Below are 18,864 nucleotides of genomic sequence, written 5' to 3' on the forward strand. Positions count from 1 at the left end.
CTACTTTTGGACATTAAGTTAGAAAAATTCTACATCCTCAACAGTTTATGATTTAAGCCATATTATAAATAAATAATAAAATGTTATGACGATCAGTCTATAATTGCGGTTTCATTAAAATTTTGTACTGAACATACGGACCAACGGACATACAAATCTAGATTGTTTTATCTTCTCAAGGTATAAAAACCAGTATACTTAAAGGACCAATATTTCGAGATATTACATTACTCGTGAACAAAACCAAGTAATTTTCACCAATGCTGTTTGCTACTTCGCTTTCTGGAATACCACTCCTTTTCATCTCTTCATCCACTTGTTTGCACAATCTCCGCCATGTGGCTCGAATTTATACTCCTTTTTAGCGGGCTCATCATCGCTCATTCTTATGATATAGCCTAGCCATGGCAATCGTTGTATCTTTATACGTTTATCTATACTGATGTCGTTGTATAGCAGATACAGCTCGTTGTTCGGTCCATAGATCTTTCGAAGAATTTTTATTTCAAACACACCTTGCCTGCTTGCGCAAGTACCTAGGCTTCGGAACCATAAATCAGCACGGGTAGTATCAGTGTTTTGTAAAGTGTTATTTTTGTTTGACGAGATGTGGCTTTATTCCTAAACTTCTGAAGTAGCATCTGTTGGCCAACACTATTCTTCGTCGTATTTCACAACTGATGTTGTTGGTTGTGTTTACGGCGGTGCCGAGGTAGACAAAGTCCTTTACTACCTCAAAATTATAGGAACCAACGTCAACAGTTGGCTTGATCTCTATGGACGCATTGCGCGTCGACACCATCAACTTGGTCTTCTCGCCGTTTACTGCCAGATCCACTTTAGCAGATTCCCTTTCGACTTTTGCAAAGGTGTCAGTTACTTCCTTTACCGATCGACCCATGATGTCAATGTCGTCGACATAAGCAAGTAATATATGGCTGTTCGTGTATATTGTTCCACTTCATTTGACCTTCGCGTCTCGTATGACCTTCTCCAACAGGATGTTGAACAGATCACACGACAGGCTGTCTCCTTGTCTGAAACCTCTTTTGGCAATAAATTCTTCGAAGAGGTTCTTTCCTATTTTAACTGAGGAGCGAGTATCAGTTAATGTCATTCTACAATAGCCGTAATTGGAGAACACAGTCTTATCTCCCTTCTCGTGGACAGGACATAGGATGCTCACGTTCCAATCGTCAGGTACGCGTTCTTCCTGCCAGATGGTGCTAACTAGCTGATGCATACACCTTACCAGCGTGTCGTCTCCGTTTTTGAACAGCTCGGTCATCGGCTACTACTGCCTTATTATTCATCAGGCGATTTATTGCTGTCTTTAACTTATCTTGGCCGGGCCATCCAATACCACCTTCTGGGATTGGATCGGTGGTATCTTCGAACAGTTTGGAAAAATGTTCTTTCCATATCCTGAGCACACTATCGGTATCAGTTACCAAATTACCTTGCTGGTCTCGACAGAAGGATGTGCCTGTATCAGAGCCATCAGTTTGATGTTTTACTCTTTGGTAGAACTTTCGGACTTCATTCTGGCTCCTGTACATCTCGATTTTTTCACACTCCCGCCTTTCCATTTCTCTCTTTTTCCTGCGGAAAAGACGTTTCTCCTCTCTCCTTTTCTCCTGATAACTCTCTCGTGCTCTACGCGTTGCTACTGATTGTAGAGTAGCCCTATATGCATTTTTCTCTTCGGCAGCAGCACGACACTCCTGGTCATACCATGGATTCCTTGGTGGAGGTTTCTGGTATCCAAGTATGGATTTTGTGGCTATTTGCATGGAGTGGGCAATATTTTGCCATTGTGCTGATATGTTATCGGGACGAGGAGTGCTTTCATTAAGCAATTGGGCTAGTTGAGTGGAATATGCTGTATCTATCTGTTGTGTTTGCAGCTTACCGTTGTCCAACTTCCGCGTTGTATCTGTTCGTGCTTTATTTGCAACGTTTAGACGGGTACATACCTTTGCTGCAACAATGTAGTGGTCCGAATCTATGTTTGCTCCTCGGAATTGATTTCTTCTTCTTTGATCTGGAGACAGCCAGGTACCCTTATGAATATCGAGATGCTTAAATCTGGTACTGCTAACTACCATGTTTTTTGAAGCTGCAAAGTCTATCAGCTACATACCATTGTAAGATGTTTCACTGTGAAGACTAAGTTTCCCAACTGTTGGGCCAAAGATATTTTCCTTTCCAATTTTGGCATTAAAATCCCCTAAAAGAATTTTAATATCATGGGCAGGGCAACGGTCATAAAATTCTTCTAAGCGCTCGTAAAATACGTCATTGGTCTGTTCGCCCTTGTCTTCAGTGGGAGCATTTTGCTTTTAATCGAATTGCAGCGAGTCTTTCATTTACTGTGGTGAAGCTGGAGACCAGATGTTTTAACCTCCGACCAACTACAAATCCGCAACCAAATTCATGCTTTGTGTCATGGCAGCTATAATACAGTGCGTCACCTTTAGGTGTTGTTGTCACGCCTTTCCCTATCCATCGTATTTCCTGTATGGCAGTAATGTCGGCCTTGTACTTTCAAGTACATCTGCCAATGCGTAAACTGCACCTTTTCTATAAAGAGTGCGAACATTCCAGGTGCAGATTCGCAGATCATGGTCCTTAAAACGTTTGCGGAGATCGTCAACTTTAACTGGATGATCAATCAATAATGCAAGTGAAAAAGGAAAGCCGACGATTCGAACCCATGGCATGACATGTTTCGCCTTTGGTAAAGGCTCCTCAGACATATCGGATGTGGAGCGGCTTCGCTGTCCTCGAACTTTTCTTCTTTCAAATGCATTTTGTTTTGTTTTTTACAACAACAATGGAGATTTACCCATTTATTGGTGCTTTCATGACAAACGCTTAGTGCTGCCTTTGAAAGTAATGAGTTTGACTTTGAACCTGGCTCAGCTGATTTTATTTTTATTACAAAATTTTGCCTTTTTGGCGAAGATCATTTTTAGTATTAATTTTTAATTAATTTCTCGTTGGAATCGAGCTGGATGATCAATCAATAATGCAAGTGAAAAAGGAAAGCCGACGGTTCGAACCCACCACTATGTGACATGACATGTTTCGCCTTTGGTAAAGGCTGCACAGACATATCGGACGTCGAGCGGCTTCTCTGTCCTCGAACTTTTCTTCTTTCAAATGCTTTTGTTTTGTTTTTCACAACAACAATGGGGATATGTTTTTCTTTTCTTTCGATTTTTCATAGTAGGCTGCTTTTTTTGGGGAGCGTTACTTACCCGACGCCCAAACCAAAGTTTTTAACGTGCTTATGGGTGAACACGCGGCACATGTTAGCTCACTAACTTTAACGGATGTTAAAGGCTGTTCCCCTGGTGACACCACGGGGAGGTCAGTGTCCACTTGAGATGAAAGAGGGACCAAGATAAATTCTGGGCTTTGCCATGTTAAAGCCGGTCAGGACCGTTCTTTGGTATCTACCATCCTCTACGTCGCATTTTTTTCTCTATTATAAACCCAAATTATATTTAAATATATAAGCGTTCGGATTGCGTCCAACAGAGCAACTATAAAATCGGATAAAAATTATGTACTTCATCCATTTCATCCACAAAATTTTTTACGATCATCACCAATATCTATAGGTATTTATTCTTTTCACAACCCGAAACACATGTCCTTCCGTCTGTCTGTTGAAATCAAGATGTAGCTCTTACTTTTTAAGATAGAGCTTTTAAATTTGGTACAGGAGCTTCCATTTCTCCTAGGATGTTTGACGTTAAGTTCAGCCAGACCGAGAATCATAAAGAAATCGCCAACGTTTTTTTCCAAACAGATCTATCCGATTCAAAATGAGCTACCTTCACTTAAATAAAAAGGAAAGATATTCATCGATTTGTATGATAAATACATATCTGATTTTGCTTACCTATGAACTTTTCGTGAAACTTGTAAGACTTCAAACTATTTTTCCGTTTTCGATTTTATTTATTTGTCATTTAAAAAAAATTTAATTTTTTTTTACAAAACAAGTAAAAAAGTATCAGTCGGCTTTGCCGACAGAGATATACCCTCAGCCTGTGTATATTGAAACAATTTTTTTCCCAAAATACGTATGTATTTAGGGGGTTTTAAAAATGTTGGGCGTTTGAACAGACAAAAATGTTGATTAGGATTAAATATCAAAAGTTTTGCGGAGGAGATACTAAGAGGAATGGATCGACATTGACCGTAATGGAAGTGGATCTCCAGCCACAACAGATGGAGCCATAGGGGGTTTTTACACTCTTCGGACTGTTTGCTCAAGAAGTATGGACTTGCCCCTAAAAAAACTTTTACCATCGTAATTGAGCCAACGAATGCAAGTTGTCTCAACAAAAATCAAAGTGATTCAATATCAGGTCTTAAAGTGAACTTATCCGAAATTTTGTGTGTGTGGTACCAGATGGAGTGGACAAATATAGTCCATATTTGAACCTGATCTATATCTGGTAGATATATTAGGATGTGTAAAGTGTAGACCAATTCGGCCACTCCCTTCAAGAGTTACCGCACGAACAATTGTTCCGAACATTTTTGAACTTTTGTGGGGGAGGTACCTGCAGGAGTGGACAGATCTGGCTGATCTTCAGGCCATATTTTGGACCGAATTGGCAGATCCGTTCAGAGTTATCTTGCGCTTCAACCACCTCACTCAGAGTCATAGGGGTTTTTTGCAACTTTCATGCTATTTTCTCAGGAAGTATGGACTTGCCCCTGATGAAACTTGTACCGCCGTGTGGAGGGCAGGGAATAAAAGTAGCTAAAACAAAAATCAAAGCGATTCGAGAGATGGCCCTAAATTGAACTTTTCCGAAATTTTGTGTGGGAGGTACCCGAAGGAGTGGACCTATTGAGACCATATTGGAACCTCATATTACTCTGGTAGAAAGTTTACGCTGTACAAAGCATGGACAAAATCGGTCACTCCCTTCAAGAGTTATCGTGCGCACAAACTTTCCGAACATTTTCGAACTTTCGTGGGGGAGGTACCGGAAGGAGTGGACCTATGTAGCTCATCTTCGAACTTGAACTAAGTTTGCGCAAAATATTACGAAAGCCAAAATTTGAACCGAATCGGTTCATCCGTTCGAGAGTTATCGTGCGCTCCAGCCAGCAGGACAGACAGACAGACGGACGGGCATGGCTCGACTCCAAATTGTCTGAAACACATTTCGTCCAAACATACTTGGGGTCTAAAACCATTATTTCGATGAGGCACATTTTCATCGTATCAAAGTATATATACCCTCCTTAGCCTAAAGGCTGAGGGTATAAATATGATGTTGTCGTGGTTTGAGTGTGATCCTTTTCCATATTTAAATGGAACACAAGTTACAAGTCATTTATAGTTCATTCCAAGGCGAATTTAATAAGGTGATCCAAAAGGCGAATTCGGGCGAATTCAGGCCGTAGTCTTCATTTGATGTCGAATTTTTTTGCGCGAAATATCCACAAAATTTTGAAGAAAACGGCAAAATATTATTCGCGATGCTTAAATAAAGATGTTGTATACAGACATTATTTATATAAGCGAAATATTTGTTGTTTATTTCTGATTAAAAATATGTTTTGACAGCAAATGAAGACATCAGTTGGTATTACTGTATCACCTTCTTTCTTGCACCATGGTTCATTTAGAAACATTTTTTTGTGAGAAAAAAGTCGACAAATCATCTCCCCAGTGAGAAAGTCCGGAGTAAAGTCTGAAATGCCTGTTATTTGAAAATGTATTAAAACTTAAAAATGTTTGCATGTGGTGGATGTAATCATCATGTCCAGAGGCGCATTATTTTTTAGAAAATCTACGTCATTAAAGATACGTCATATAACAATACCAATAAAAAAACGAATTAAATTAATAAACAAACAAATAAAATAGTCAAATTAACTTTTATAGCGTTTCCCTTCCATCTGTTTCGTGTTCGCTTGACACGCGTCTCAAGCTTGTACCACTTAGTATATAAAACATCAATTTACATACATACATAAAAATATAATGAAAGACCCCAAAAATAAAGGTAAAATAATCTAATTTTATAATAAAATGGCCATCATTGAAACTATTTTTTGTTTGCAACGAAAAAAACCGAACTCGACAAACCACCTCTGCCTACAAACAGCGGAGACTCATTCATTTGTTGTTCGTTGCAGTCGCCAATTCATTATAGCCAGGTATAAGGGTGATGCGGCTACAGCTCTACCGCCATTCAAGTGCCAATGACCATTTTATGGATCAGGGTATCTATCAAGCAAAATTGAACTAGATTCGTAATGGGATCAGACGAATACACCTAGACAAACATGCACACACAAACGCACGCACTTAGAGACAAGTATGCTAAAGTAAATTCTTAATTTACTCGCTCACACATACCGTTCCGTACAATTCGTCCGGTGCCATACCATATGATTTGTGAACAAAATATGTTGATTTCCACCTACAAAAGTGTTTTTTGTTTGTTATACCGCAGCCAAAGCATTAGTATCATCGCCGATCACCGTCGCCATGGGGGAGGTTTTGTATAGCACATAATATAATAGCGTAACCGAAAAGCTATGCTAAAATATATCATCATTACGTTCAAATCAAACATACTTATACAAGCAAACAATAATATAAACGAACAAGCAGGCAGGCAGGCAAACGTTAGACAGACAGTTAATATAAGTGATTTGTTCGCATGTATCTTTTACATAAAATTCTATGTTTTATTTTAGAATTGTTTTATGAAAAATTGTTGTTTCTTTTGTTGTGGTTATTTTTATGCGTACTTATCAAAAAAAAAAAGATCACAAGTCGCATTAACCAACCGAACAAAAAATAGAATAGCGCACGCCTCTCTGCGGGGGCGGTACATGGCGAAAACCTTTAGTGTTTACGTGCTAATGAAAGAAGCTATTAATAAATGGCGACGACCCTGTGTTTTATACACATTTTAAATGCATTGTGATATCCGCATGTTGGTCCCTCTTCTTGGCATAGATTTTATTTGGTATCCAATTAAATTTAATTGAACTGCGTATTTCCACAAATTATCAGTGTGAAAAATAGGAAAATAAATGCGAGTGATTAATTAAATTGATTTCAATGATAAAATGTTATCTGCAGGTGTTAGTAGGAAATTGGGTTATTTTTGATGCGATTGACCTTCTTCCGAAAAAATAAATTACTCTGTTTTCATCAATTTCCATAGATAATTTGTAATTTGAATATTAATCGGACTTAAGGTATTCATCCCATGCAAGGAAAAGTAATCTCCAACGGTGGCAAATAATAAGGGCAACATTTCATTTAGCAAGGGAGAAAGGAACTTAACAACCCGGTCGATGAAAACAATTTGTTTCGTCATAATAAACACTAAACATTTAGGAATAACATTCTAAGGAATGTACTTAAAAATACAAACATACAGAACAAAAATAACTAATTATATCATCAGCATTTATGCTCATGAGGGTACACTTTCATACAGGCAAAATGTGCCTCATCGAAATAATGGGTTTAAACCCCAAGTATGTTTGGACGAAATGTGTTTCAGACAATTTGGAGTTGATTTAGCCATGTCCGTCCGTCTGTCTGTCTGGCTGGCTGAAGCGCGCGATAACTCTCGAACGGATCAACCGATTCGGTCCAAAATTTGGATTCAATATATTTTGTCCAAACTTAGTTTAAGTTCGAAGATGGGTTATATCGGTCCACTTCTTCCGATACCTCCCCACAAAAGTTCAGAAATGTTCGGAAAATTTATGCGCACGATAATTCTTGAAGGAAGTAACCGATTTGGTCCATACTTTGCACATCGTGAAATTACTACCAGAGTTAGATGAGGTTCCAATATGGACTCAATCGGTCCACTACTTCGGGTACCTCCCATACAAAATTTCGGAATAGTTCAGTTTAGGACCAGCTCTCGAATCGCTTCGATTTTTGTTGTAGCACCTTGTATTCACTGCCCCTCATACGACGGTATAAGTTTCATCAGTGGCAAGTCCATACTTCTTGAGAAAATAGCCTGAAATGTCCAAAAAACCATATGACACCGTGTGTAGTGGTTGGAGCGCAAGATAACTCTCGAACGGATCTGCCGATTTGATCCAAAATGTGACCTTCGTAATATTTTGTACAAACTTAGTTTAAGTTCCATATCGGTCCACTCCTTCAAGTACCTCCCCCACAAAAGTTCAAAAATGTTCGGAAAATTTGTGCGCACGATAACTCTTGATGGGAGTGACCGATTTGGTCCATACCTTACACATCCTTATATATCTACCAGATATAGATCATGTTCGAATATGGACTATATTTGTTCACCCCTTCGGGTACCTCCCACACAAAATTTTGAATAAATTCTCTTTAAGACCTGCTTTCGAACCACTTTAATTTTTGTTGAGGCAACTTGCATTCGCTGACTCAATTACGGCAGTAAAAGTTTTTTTCAGGGGCAAGTCCATACTTCTTGAGAAAACAGTCCGAAAGTTGTAAAAAAACCCTATGACACCATATACATATAGTGGCTGGAGAGCTCGAACCGAATACTGCGATCGTTCACACTTTGGATATAGTAATATTTCTTCGAATATTAGATGAAATTCGAAGGTGGTGCTTATAGGTCCACTCTTTTCGGTACCTCCCCCACAAAAGTTCGGAAATATTCGCTACAATGGTATTCGCGATTTCTCATAGACGTAGCAACCGATTAGGCTATACAAATGCAAATATGGGATGTACACCAACATATCTTGCATTATTATAAAAGTGATATTTTCTTCATCCATTGACAGGCTTTCCTTTTGGAATAGACAGACAGACTTTCCTTTAGATTAGAAGAATAAAACGTTGAATTTTGCTCCACATTAGTTTTTTGCCCATTCATGAATATTATGCAACCATCACCAAAGTCAATAGGCTTCTTCCTGTTCCGATCTGTTCAAAATTGCGACCTGGAAAACTGGAATTCATTAAAGACTATTGCGATATCTCCGTTGTTTGACCACCTATGCATCATTGTAAATGTAATAATTCCATCTTCCATCGAAGTCTTCTTTTGGAATGCTCGTAATAGAGGCGGAGATATACACATTAGAGTAAAACCTTGTCTTTTTCACCACAAACGTTATGTGCCCATTCCGACCCCTGAATAGATCAAATTCGAAGATGGTCCATATCGGTCCACTCCTTCGGCTACCTCCCACACTAAAGTTCTTTTTCCGCTAAAATGCTGCCAAACTTTGCACGTCTTTATATTTCCTCTACACATAGTACAGATTCGAATATGGTCCACTCATTCTGGTTCCTCCCACACCAATTTTCAAAATTTTTGGAACAAGTGCACTTTAAAGACTCTTTTAGGATTGGCCTGAAATGTACGGTGTGCCTGAACCAACTTTAATTGGAACGTGCTTAAGCCTGGGAAGTTTTTGCGGATTCTGGGAAGTACCGTTATATGGGGGCTACACCAAAACGCCTATGGCAAAAGGATACTCTGGTGCCAAAATATAGCGTTCTAGCTTAAATATTGTGAACGGTAGAGTGATTACAACCTGATCAAGAATATATGGGGATTTCTGGGTGAAATCGGACACTTTTTCAATATGAGGTTTTTGATATCCTTTATTTTTTGCTATGGTGATGCGGCACATCAGCAAAACATTTTAGCATATTTTAAGATTTTTGACTAACAGAGATATCGCGCCTTGAAAAAGTCGAATTCTGTAAAAAATTATATGCAAAGAAATACACATAACGTCTTTATCGTTTTTGTATGTATTGTTGTTTCATCAGGTATTTAATACAAAATAGAAAAAAATGGACAGTGGGCTTGGATGTAATTTTCTCTATTTAATATTTAAAAACAATTTTTAACAATGATTGTACTTTTATATTTTCTTGAAATTTTTTTGTATTTAACTACGATTAATTACAAAAATTTTAAGTCCTTTTTGGTAGTTAGATTATCATTTTTTCTTAACATTTTTTTTTTAAATTTGTCAATTCAAATTTTCCTTTATTCCAGTGTGAAGGATTTATTATTTTACAAAAATAAATAAAAAATCAGACTTTTAAAAACTTAAAAACTGTCATTTTGTTTTTAAGATGTTTTTAACCCATTTCGAGACAATTTTTTATTTAGTTTTTAATAAAAATTACCAATTGATGTCAAAAATATACTCAACAAAATGTGCAATTTTTCGTTTTCCCGGAAAATGGTGTTCGAAATTTCGGACACTAGCGCTTATCCTATACATGTAGAAGTAAAAAAAAATTATTTGCTGTTTCATTGGTTTAATGTACTTTAAATACAAGATTTAAGAATGGCCCTAAGTGCATTATCCGTAGAAATTCCCACAAAATTCTTCCACGGAATGTTATGTTATGAACTTTGAAGGCTATTCATCAAAAATTGAGCGAATTATAGCAAAATCGGGGGAAGATATATATGAGGGCTATATCCAAATCTGAACCGAGTTTTACGAAAATCGGTGAATCTATTCAGGGGCCTATGAAAATATCACGCATAAAATTTGAAGACTATTCGATTAAAATTGACCGAGTTATAACAAAATCGGGGATAGATATATATGGGGGCTATATCGAAATCTGAACCGATTTTGGTGAAAATCGGTGTAGCTCTTCAGGGGCCTAAGAAAATAACACGTACCAAATTTGATTGCTATCCGATCAAAATTGAACAAGTTGTAGCAAAATCGGGAAAATATATATATGGGGGCTATATAAAGTCTGAACCGATATATCTCAGAAGGTTGCAGGGATGGGCTGAATGTTTTTACACATATGGCTTCGGAAGATATGTCCAATTCACGGAAATCAAGGTGGCAATAGGTGGCAATCAAAAGATATACTCTAACAAATATTAAGAATATATATTTTTTTTACCAATGTTAAATTTTTAATTCTTGATAACGGTACTTTGCCCATGTGCAGTTGATGTCAACTTTTTGTACTAAAATTTTATATCTGTAGCCCACCCATCACCCCAACAAACTTTTCAGAAAATGTTATGTATTTTAAATGTTGTCTAATTTTCATATGATCATCGCTTTAGATTACCTGGGAAATATTTTTATACCCTCAGCATTTATGCTAACGAGGGTATATACGCTTTCGTACGGGAAAGTTCAGTTTGGGGCCATCCCTCGAATCGCTCTGATTTTTGTTTTAGCAACTTTTATTCACTGCCCTCCATACGACGGTACAAGTTTCATTAGGGGCAAGTCTATACTTCCTGAGAAAATAGCCTGAAAGTTGCAAAAAACCTATGACACCGTGAGAGGTTGTTGGAGCGCAAGATAACTCTAGAACGGATCTGCCGATTCGGTCCAAAATTTGGCCTTACTAATATTTTGTTCAAACATAGTTCAAGTTTGAAGATAAGCCATATCGGTCCACTCCTTCAGGTACCTCCCCCACAAAAGTTGAAAAATGTTCGGAAAATTTGTTCATACGGTAACTCTTGAAGAGGGTGGCCGAATTGGTCCATACTTTACACATCCTAAAATATCTACTAGATATAGATCAGGTTCAAATATGGACTATATTTTTCCACTCCATCCGGTACCTCCCACACAAAATTTCGGATAAGTTCACTTTAAGACCTGCCATCCAATCACTTTGATTTTTGTTGAAGCAACTTGCATTCGCTGCCTCAATTACGATGGTAAACGTTTTTTCAGGGGCAAGTCCATACTTCTTGAGCAGACATCCCGAATGGTGTAAAAACCCTCTATGGCACCATATGTAGTGGTTGGAGATCCACTTAATGGTCAATGTAAATCCATTCCTTTTAGTATCTCCTCCGCAAAAACTTTTGATCTTTAATACTAATGAACATTTTTGTCGGTTCAAATTTTTAAAAACCCCAAAATACATACGTTTTTTGGGAAAAAATTGTTTTAATATATACAGGCTGAGAGTATATCTCTGTCGGCAAAGCCGGCTGATACTTTTTTATTTGTTCATATTTAAAGAGCTATAACTTCATTATGGATGCACATATCGACAAGATTCTTTCAGATTCGTTGTATCGGATGTGTTTACGGTAAGAAAAAAAAACATAAACATATGTAAAAGTTAACATCACATTTTTTGATTTTTGTCCACGCGGCAACACTGTGTGTTGTTCTAATGTAGATAGGATAACATTGTAAATATCTTCACTTGATAGGAAAGAGTCTTGAGTGTAGCCGTTACGCAGATCAAACTGTCTGACTATAGCTCATTCCTTCAAAACGAAAAAATGCTTTTACAGATGCAAATACCACTTAAAAACAACCTGACACAAAAACATACCGCACGTACTTTAAAACCGTGCTGCAAAATTGTGTAGTTTGATTTTTTTACTCCTCTTTGTGATTTATGTAGAGAGTTTATGTTACAATATATTTAATTTAAAAATAGTGACATAATATTTCACAAAGTGGTGCATTTGGTATCAAAATAAAAAAGTGGCACAGAAGTGTCAAAGCCGAAAAAACTGTCAAAATAAATCACGTGGGCGAAATGTGTCTTCGAGGAATAAAGATTAGGCCGGGGCGATTTGTATGGAAGGAAAAAAGTGTTATCGGGCGCCTGGAGATTCTGATTTTTGGGATTGTACTGAGCAAAAAAGTCAACTAGACCATATGTCTACGGTGAAAATCGAGCCCCCGGATTTTGACTTGAAGTTTTTTTTCAAGGATTTTTGGATATTTTGGAATATAACAACCAAACCACTGAGATTTTCGATCCAAAACAAAGACAACAATTGTAGCCAAGACAATAATAAAAAATTCTCTAGTACATCGCAAAAGCATTGGAACGCTCCTTCAGGTAGTTATGGCCTCGAAAATGTGCATATTTTTCGGAAAATATAGATAAACGACACTGTGCTACAAAATGGAACTCAAAGTCAGTGGGTGGAAAATTTCTTTTAGAGATGAAAGCCCTTGGTGAGTGTACTGAGAACCCAAAAGAAATTTTCACCATAGGTCAAGTTTCCGAGATATTGCGTGATTAATGGTATAATTTTGGTCCCTTAATTTGTGAACAAATAGCTTTATATCTCTCTAAAGCGATATTGTAGCTTCATTTTGACATTACATGTCTTCAGTCAAATCGAATGGTAAATCTTTTTGTAGAATATTTCATCCCTCTAACTTAATTCCTTTCATGTCCTTTTCGTCCTTTATTTTTTGAACCGTAGTAAAAGTACCACAAGGCGAGATTTTACAGCATCCAAATATTCTACAAAAATGTTGCTCAGAAGATTTTAGGTACGGTTCTCATTGATGACCAATCGATATTTCCCCGTTTTCATGGTTCTTTTTGACATTTACCCGGTTTTTGTTCAGAAAACTGTGCTTTGTTTTTATGCATATTCGTTATTGGTCTGTGGTGCTTCTGAAATAATTACCATAAATAACTCTTGTAATGACGAACACGTTAATAACAAATTTTATTGGAGGAAAGATCCGGTTATCTAAATTTTTGAACCGGATATTCTGATATTAAAACCGATTTTGGAACCGGTTTTAAGTATCCGATTAACCGTATATGTATATCATTAGAAAGCTAATAAAATGGTCAATCAAATGACAGCAAGTAGCTGATTACAACTTTGTTGGTTACGAAGTTAAAACAAAAAACCGCGTTCTTAAACCGATTTTGATGTAAAATATCACTGGGTTCTTTTTGGCGATGAAAGTCGATTAAGATAATATTATAAATCTGGAAAGGCATTTATGTCATAGGTCAAACTTCTGAGTTATGGCGAGATGAATTTGTGTTATGTTGTTTTTTTATCATGCACTTAAAGTTCATCAAGAACGAATTAATTTCGCCATAACTCATTTTTTCATTTTTCCATAGCGCAGAATTATAAAATGTTCTATTTCTTATTTTTCCTACATTTTATCCAAAACTATAATGTTTTTTGTTTTGTTCAATATTTATTTTGAAAAGCTTCGTAACCAACATAGTTGTAATCAGCTACTGGCTGTCAATTGATTCACCATTTTATTAGCTTTCTAATGATATACATAATCGGTTTATTGGTTACTTAAAACCGGTTCCAAAATCGGTTTTAATATCAGAATATCCGGTTAAAAAATTTAGATAACCGGATCTTTCCTCCAATAAAATTTGTTATTAACGTGTTCGTCATTACAAGAGCTTTTTATGGTAAGTATTTCAGTATTTCAATAACGAATATACATAAAAACAAAACATAGTTTTCTGAACAAAAACCGGTAAAATGTCAAAAAGGATCATGAAAACGGGGAAATGTCGATTGGTCATCAATGAGAACCGTACCTAAAATCTTCTGAACAACATTATTGTGGAATATTTGGATGCTGTAAAATCTCGCCTTGTGGTACTTTTACTACGGTTCAAAAAATAAAGGACGAAGAGGACATGAAAGGAATTGAGTTAGAGGGATGAAATATTCTACAAAAAGATTCACCATTCGATTTGACTGAAGACATGTAATGTCAAAATTAAGCTACAATATCGCTTTAGAGAGATATAAAGCTATTTGTTCACAAATTAAGGGACCAAAATTAAACCATTAATCACGCAATATCTCGGAAACTTGACCTATGGTGAAAATTTCCTTTTGGGTTCTCAGTACACTCACCAAGGGCTTTCATCTCCAGAAGAAATTTTCCACCCACTGACTTTGAGTTCCATTTTGTAGCACAGTGTCGTTTATCTATATTTTCCGAAAAATATGCACCTTCTCGAGGCCATAACTACCTGAAGGAGCGTTCCAATGCTTTTGCGACGTACTAGAGAATTCTTTATTATTGTCTTGGCTACAATTGTTGTCTTTGTTTTGGATCGAAAATCTCAGTGGTTTGGTTGTTATATTCCAAAATATCCAAAAATCCTTTGAAAAACACTTCAAGTCAAAATCCGGGGGCTCGATTTTCACCGTAGACATATGGTCTTGTTGACTTTTTTGCTCAGTACAATCCCAAGAATCAGAAACTCGAGGCGCCCGTGATGGTGTTCAAATCGCCCCACTCTAATAAAGATATAAGCTGTATATTAAAAATGTTCACTATTTTCACACATAAGTTGTGGTCCGTTTAACCCTCTAAATATTTTCTGATCACCATCTCAAATTGCAAGCTTCCTCTTTGCCATATTAAAGAAGTTGTGAGTATTTCTTTGCACATAGTTTTTACAGAATTCGACTTTTTTTAAGGCGATACAACTTAATATCTCTGGAACCGTTAGTAAAAAAAATCTGAAAATATACTGAAATGTTTTGCTGATGAGCAGCAAAAAAGGAAATCAAAAACCTGATTTTGAAAAAGTTTCCGATTTCACTTAGAAATCCCCATATACTTTATAGCGCCGCAAGTTATTACTCCAATGCGTTACAAACTGAAAAACAAACTAAATACACCCTCCATCCTATGGCGGAGAGTATAAATATGGGGTCTACAATGGGGGTGACCCTTAACATGTCATCCCATTGATAGGGATTAACGCTACGGTTTAGTTGCTGTTACTATGAGTCTATTGCGGTCTTAATCACTACCTGAATCTGCAATATATTGAACTTCGTCTGACTTTGATTAATATGAACATTTTTATGTCGGAATCAAAAAAGATACTTTCTTGCAAACGTCTGCGAATGGAAAGTATGTATAATGCTATAAGGACACCCAGAAGAAGAACTTACAAATAATAATATTTTAATATTGTTATTTAATAGAAATTTATTTTCGTTAAGAATAATTATCAATGAAAAAACAATTAATTTCCATCAATCGTGTGTCTAATTCAACTTCCTTACATACGACATCCACGCACTAATGATGCCGCCAATAGCGTCTCTCTTGTGAGTTTTCTTTTCTAACTACATTTTCATTCACATTTAAGAAAACAATTGAAACGTGCTCGCATTGACATATATTTTTACGCACTAAATGTCATAGAGCAAAACGAGAAAAGAGAACAAACAGAACATTTTAATTGTGTATGACATTGTAGGTGAAAATTAAGTCAAGTGCACAGGTATATAACACAGATAATACCCACAAATCCTTGAGAAGACGAAAGAACGAACAATTATAATGAACGGACAAGAAAAGGAAAAGCGATTGGATACAAATCAATAACAAAGATGTCATGACATTCATCAATGAGAAGTGTTTATGTTACCAGAAATAAATATCTCAGTATTTAAAAATATCTAGGCCAAAAATACATTAAGATGGATGATTCACGATGTTCATTATATTAGGGAAATGCCACTCAAGGATTTAAAACATTCTGAGTCACTAATATAAATATTGCAATGAATGTTTCGAATAAAAAGAATCTGCTAGACCAAGAATTAAAACATCAAAAAAATGTGGCTATGTTTACAATGTGACAGTAAGCTTTATTTAATCCTTTTCAAAAATACTGAGTATAAAATAATAACGAATTTTGCAAATTCCTGAATGAAATATTGTAGATTTTTAAAAAGTTTAGAAAATGGATATACAAGAAATATTTATATCTAAAGTAATAGTAAAATTTATATTTAGTAGTATTATTTATATGTACTTAGATCATATTTGTATGTATGTATATTTTAAAGCAATCTTAATTTTTTTATTTCCAGAGCCATCTATTCTTTGTTATGGAATATCTAAATGGTGGTGATCTAATGTTTCACATACAGGAAAGTGGACGTTTTACAGAAGAACGTGCACGCTTTTATGGTGCTGAAATTATATCGGGTCTGAAATTTTTGCATAAAAAGGGCATTATATATAGGTAAATAAAGACTTAATTAAATCAATATAAAAGCATACTATAATATTCTCTCTCTCTCATTCTGCCTTCCCTTACCTACAGAGATCTCAAATTGGATAATGTTTTGCTGGATTACGAAGGACATGTACGAATTGCCGATTTTGGTATGTGTAAATTACAAATATATTTGGATAAAACAGCTGATAGTTTCTGTGGTACACCGGATTATATGGCGCCTGAAATAATTAAGGTAAGTTAGGGTTGCGGCCAAAAGTGTCGAAATATTTAGAACACTTTTTATACCCTCAGTCTTTAGGCTAATGAGGTTATATACACTTTGATACGACCAAAACTGTGCCTCATCGAAATAATGGTTTTAGACCCCAAGTATATTTGGACGAAATTTGTTTCATACAATTTGGAGCCGATTTATCCATGTCCATCCGTCTGTTGGCTAGCTCGCACGATAACTCTCGAACGGCTTAACCTACTCGGCTAAAATTGTGCACACGATAACTCTCAGAGGAAGCAATCGATTTGGTTAATATTGTGCACATTGTAATATTTCTTTCAGACATAGATGAGGTTAGAATATGGACTAAATCAGCCCACAACTTCAGGTACCTCCCACACAAAATTTCGGAAAAGTGCAGTTAGATAGTTTTTTTTGCAAACACCTCGTATTCGCTACCGCAATTGTGACAGTAAAAGTTTTTTTCCGGGGCTAGTCCATACTTCATGAGAAAATGACCCGATACCTATAAAAACCCCTAAAGCACCATGTGTAGTGGCTGGAGCGTATGATAACTCTCGAACGGATCAGCTAATTCGTGCCAAATTTTGCTTCGTAAAATTTTGTCTAAACTTAGTTTAAGTTCGAAAATCGTTCATATTGGTCTTCTCCTTTGGGTACCTCCCCCAAAAAAGTTCAAAACATATCACGACTTTCAATTATTTGATTAATCGACTTTTTGCAGTCAAAAGTTAAAAATCGTAGTCGACTTTTGTCAGGAGGGAAAATCGCATAATCGATTATCTTGTGATCGATTTTCGAGTTTGCCAGTTGATTGTTGACTTGATTTTACTTGGTTTTATGAAAAAATCGAAAGTCAAGTTTTTGGACAACTGAAATAATCGCCAGACCGAAAAATCGCCTTTTTAGTTTTAGTCCAAAATCGAAAAATCGATTATTGCTTTCCGTTAACTATCCGTAGTATGCACGATAATTGTCGAAGGCAGTAACCGAGTTGGTTCCATACTTATTTCTAGAAGAAATATATCAGGTTGGAATATGTACTATACACAAAAAAATTTCGAAAATTGCAGTATAAGATCTGCTCTCGAATCCTCTCAAATTTTAGTTGTACATATTTGTATTCGATACATTAAGACGGTACAAGTTTTTTCAGGGACAAGTCCATACTTTCTGAGAAAATCGCTTGAAATCTGAAAAAAACCCTACCGCACCACGTGTATTGGCTGGAGCTCATGGTAGCTTTCGAACGTATCAGCTAATTCGTTCCAAATTTTGCTTTGTAAAATTTTGTCCAAACTTAGTTTAACTTCGAAAATCGTTCATACTGGTCTTCTCCTTTGGGTACCTCCCCCACAAATGTTCGAGATTATTGTTTACGTGCAATTTAGGGACAGTTCGAAATCCTTTGGAAATTCATACTGATGCTACTACTTGTGGTCCTGCAATATTATCTTTTCGTGGGCAAGTCCATGCTTCCTGATGTATTGCTCCAAAACCTCTAAGTTATACGGTGACCAACTGAAACGACTCCTAAAATAAAACACCCTACAAAAATGGACTATGTCGATCCATACCTTCAGGTACCTCCTCAGCAACACTTTTGAGTTTCAATCCAAATATATATTTTTTTGGCAAGTTCATACGTCTGTATTTTGGTTGCATAGTCGGTATTCGATTCTATATTTTACATACATGAAAGTATCAATTCACATAGGATGAAGGTTACACCGCACGGTGGTCGAAAGCACTGATCTAGCGGCGCGAAATTAATAACTTGCAAACGAATTGAGATACGTCAGTGAAATTTGGCACAAACTCAGCTTGTACC

The 18,864-nt window shown here is 36.4% G+C and overlaps 1 protein-coding gene across 20 annotated transcripts in view; it reads left to right on the forward strand.

The window, feature by feature from the left end:
• The window catches only part of Pkcdelta (Protein kinase C delta), a 236,081-nt gene that overhangs the window by 207,049 nt on the left and 10,168 nt on the right, over positions 1 to 18,864 (forward strand). For all 20 annotated transcript variants that reach the window (XM_073974258.1, XM_073974260.1, XM_073974259.1 and 17 more), the window contains 2 exons: positions 16,647 to 16,801; positions 16,883 to 17,030. In XM_073974258.1, the coding sequence (XP_073830359.1) occupies positions 16,647 to 16,801; positions 16,883 to 17,030 (303 nt within the window). The remainder of the gene's footprint in view (positions 1 to 16,646; positions 16,802 to 16,882; positions 17,031 to 18,864) is intronic.

The sequence above is a fragment of the Musca autumnalis genome, unplaced genomic scaffold (genome assembly GCF_047663935.1).
Source record: "Musca autumnalis isolate F117 unplaced genomic scaffold, ASM4766393v1 scaffold_3, whole genome shotgun sequence".
Lineage (NCBI taxonomy): Eukaryota > Metazoa > Arthropoda > Insecta > Diptera > Muscidae > Musca > Musca autumnalis.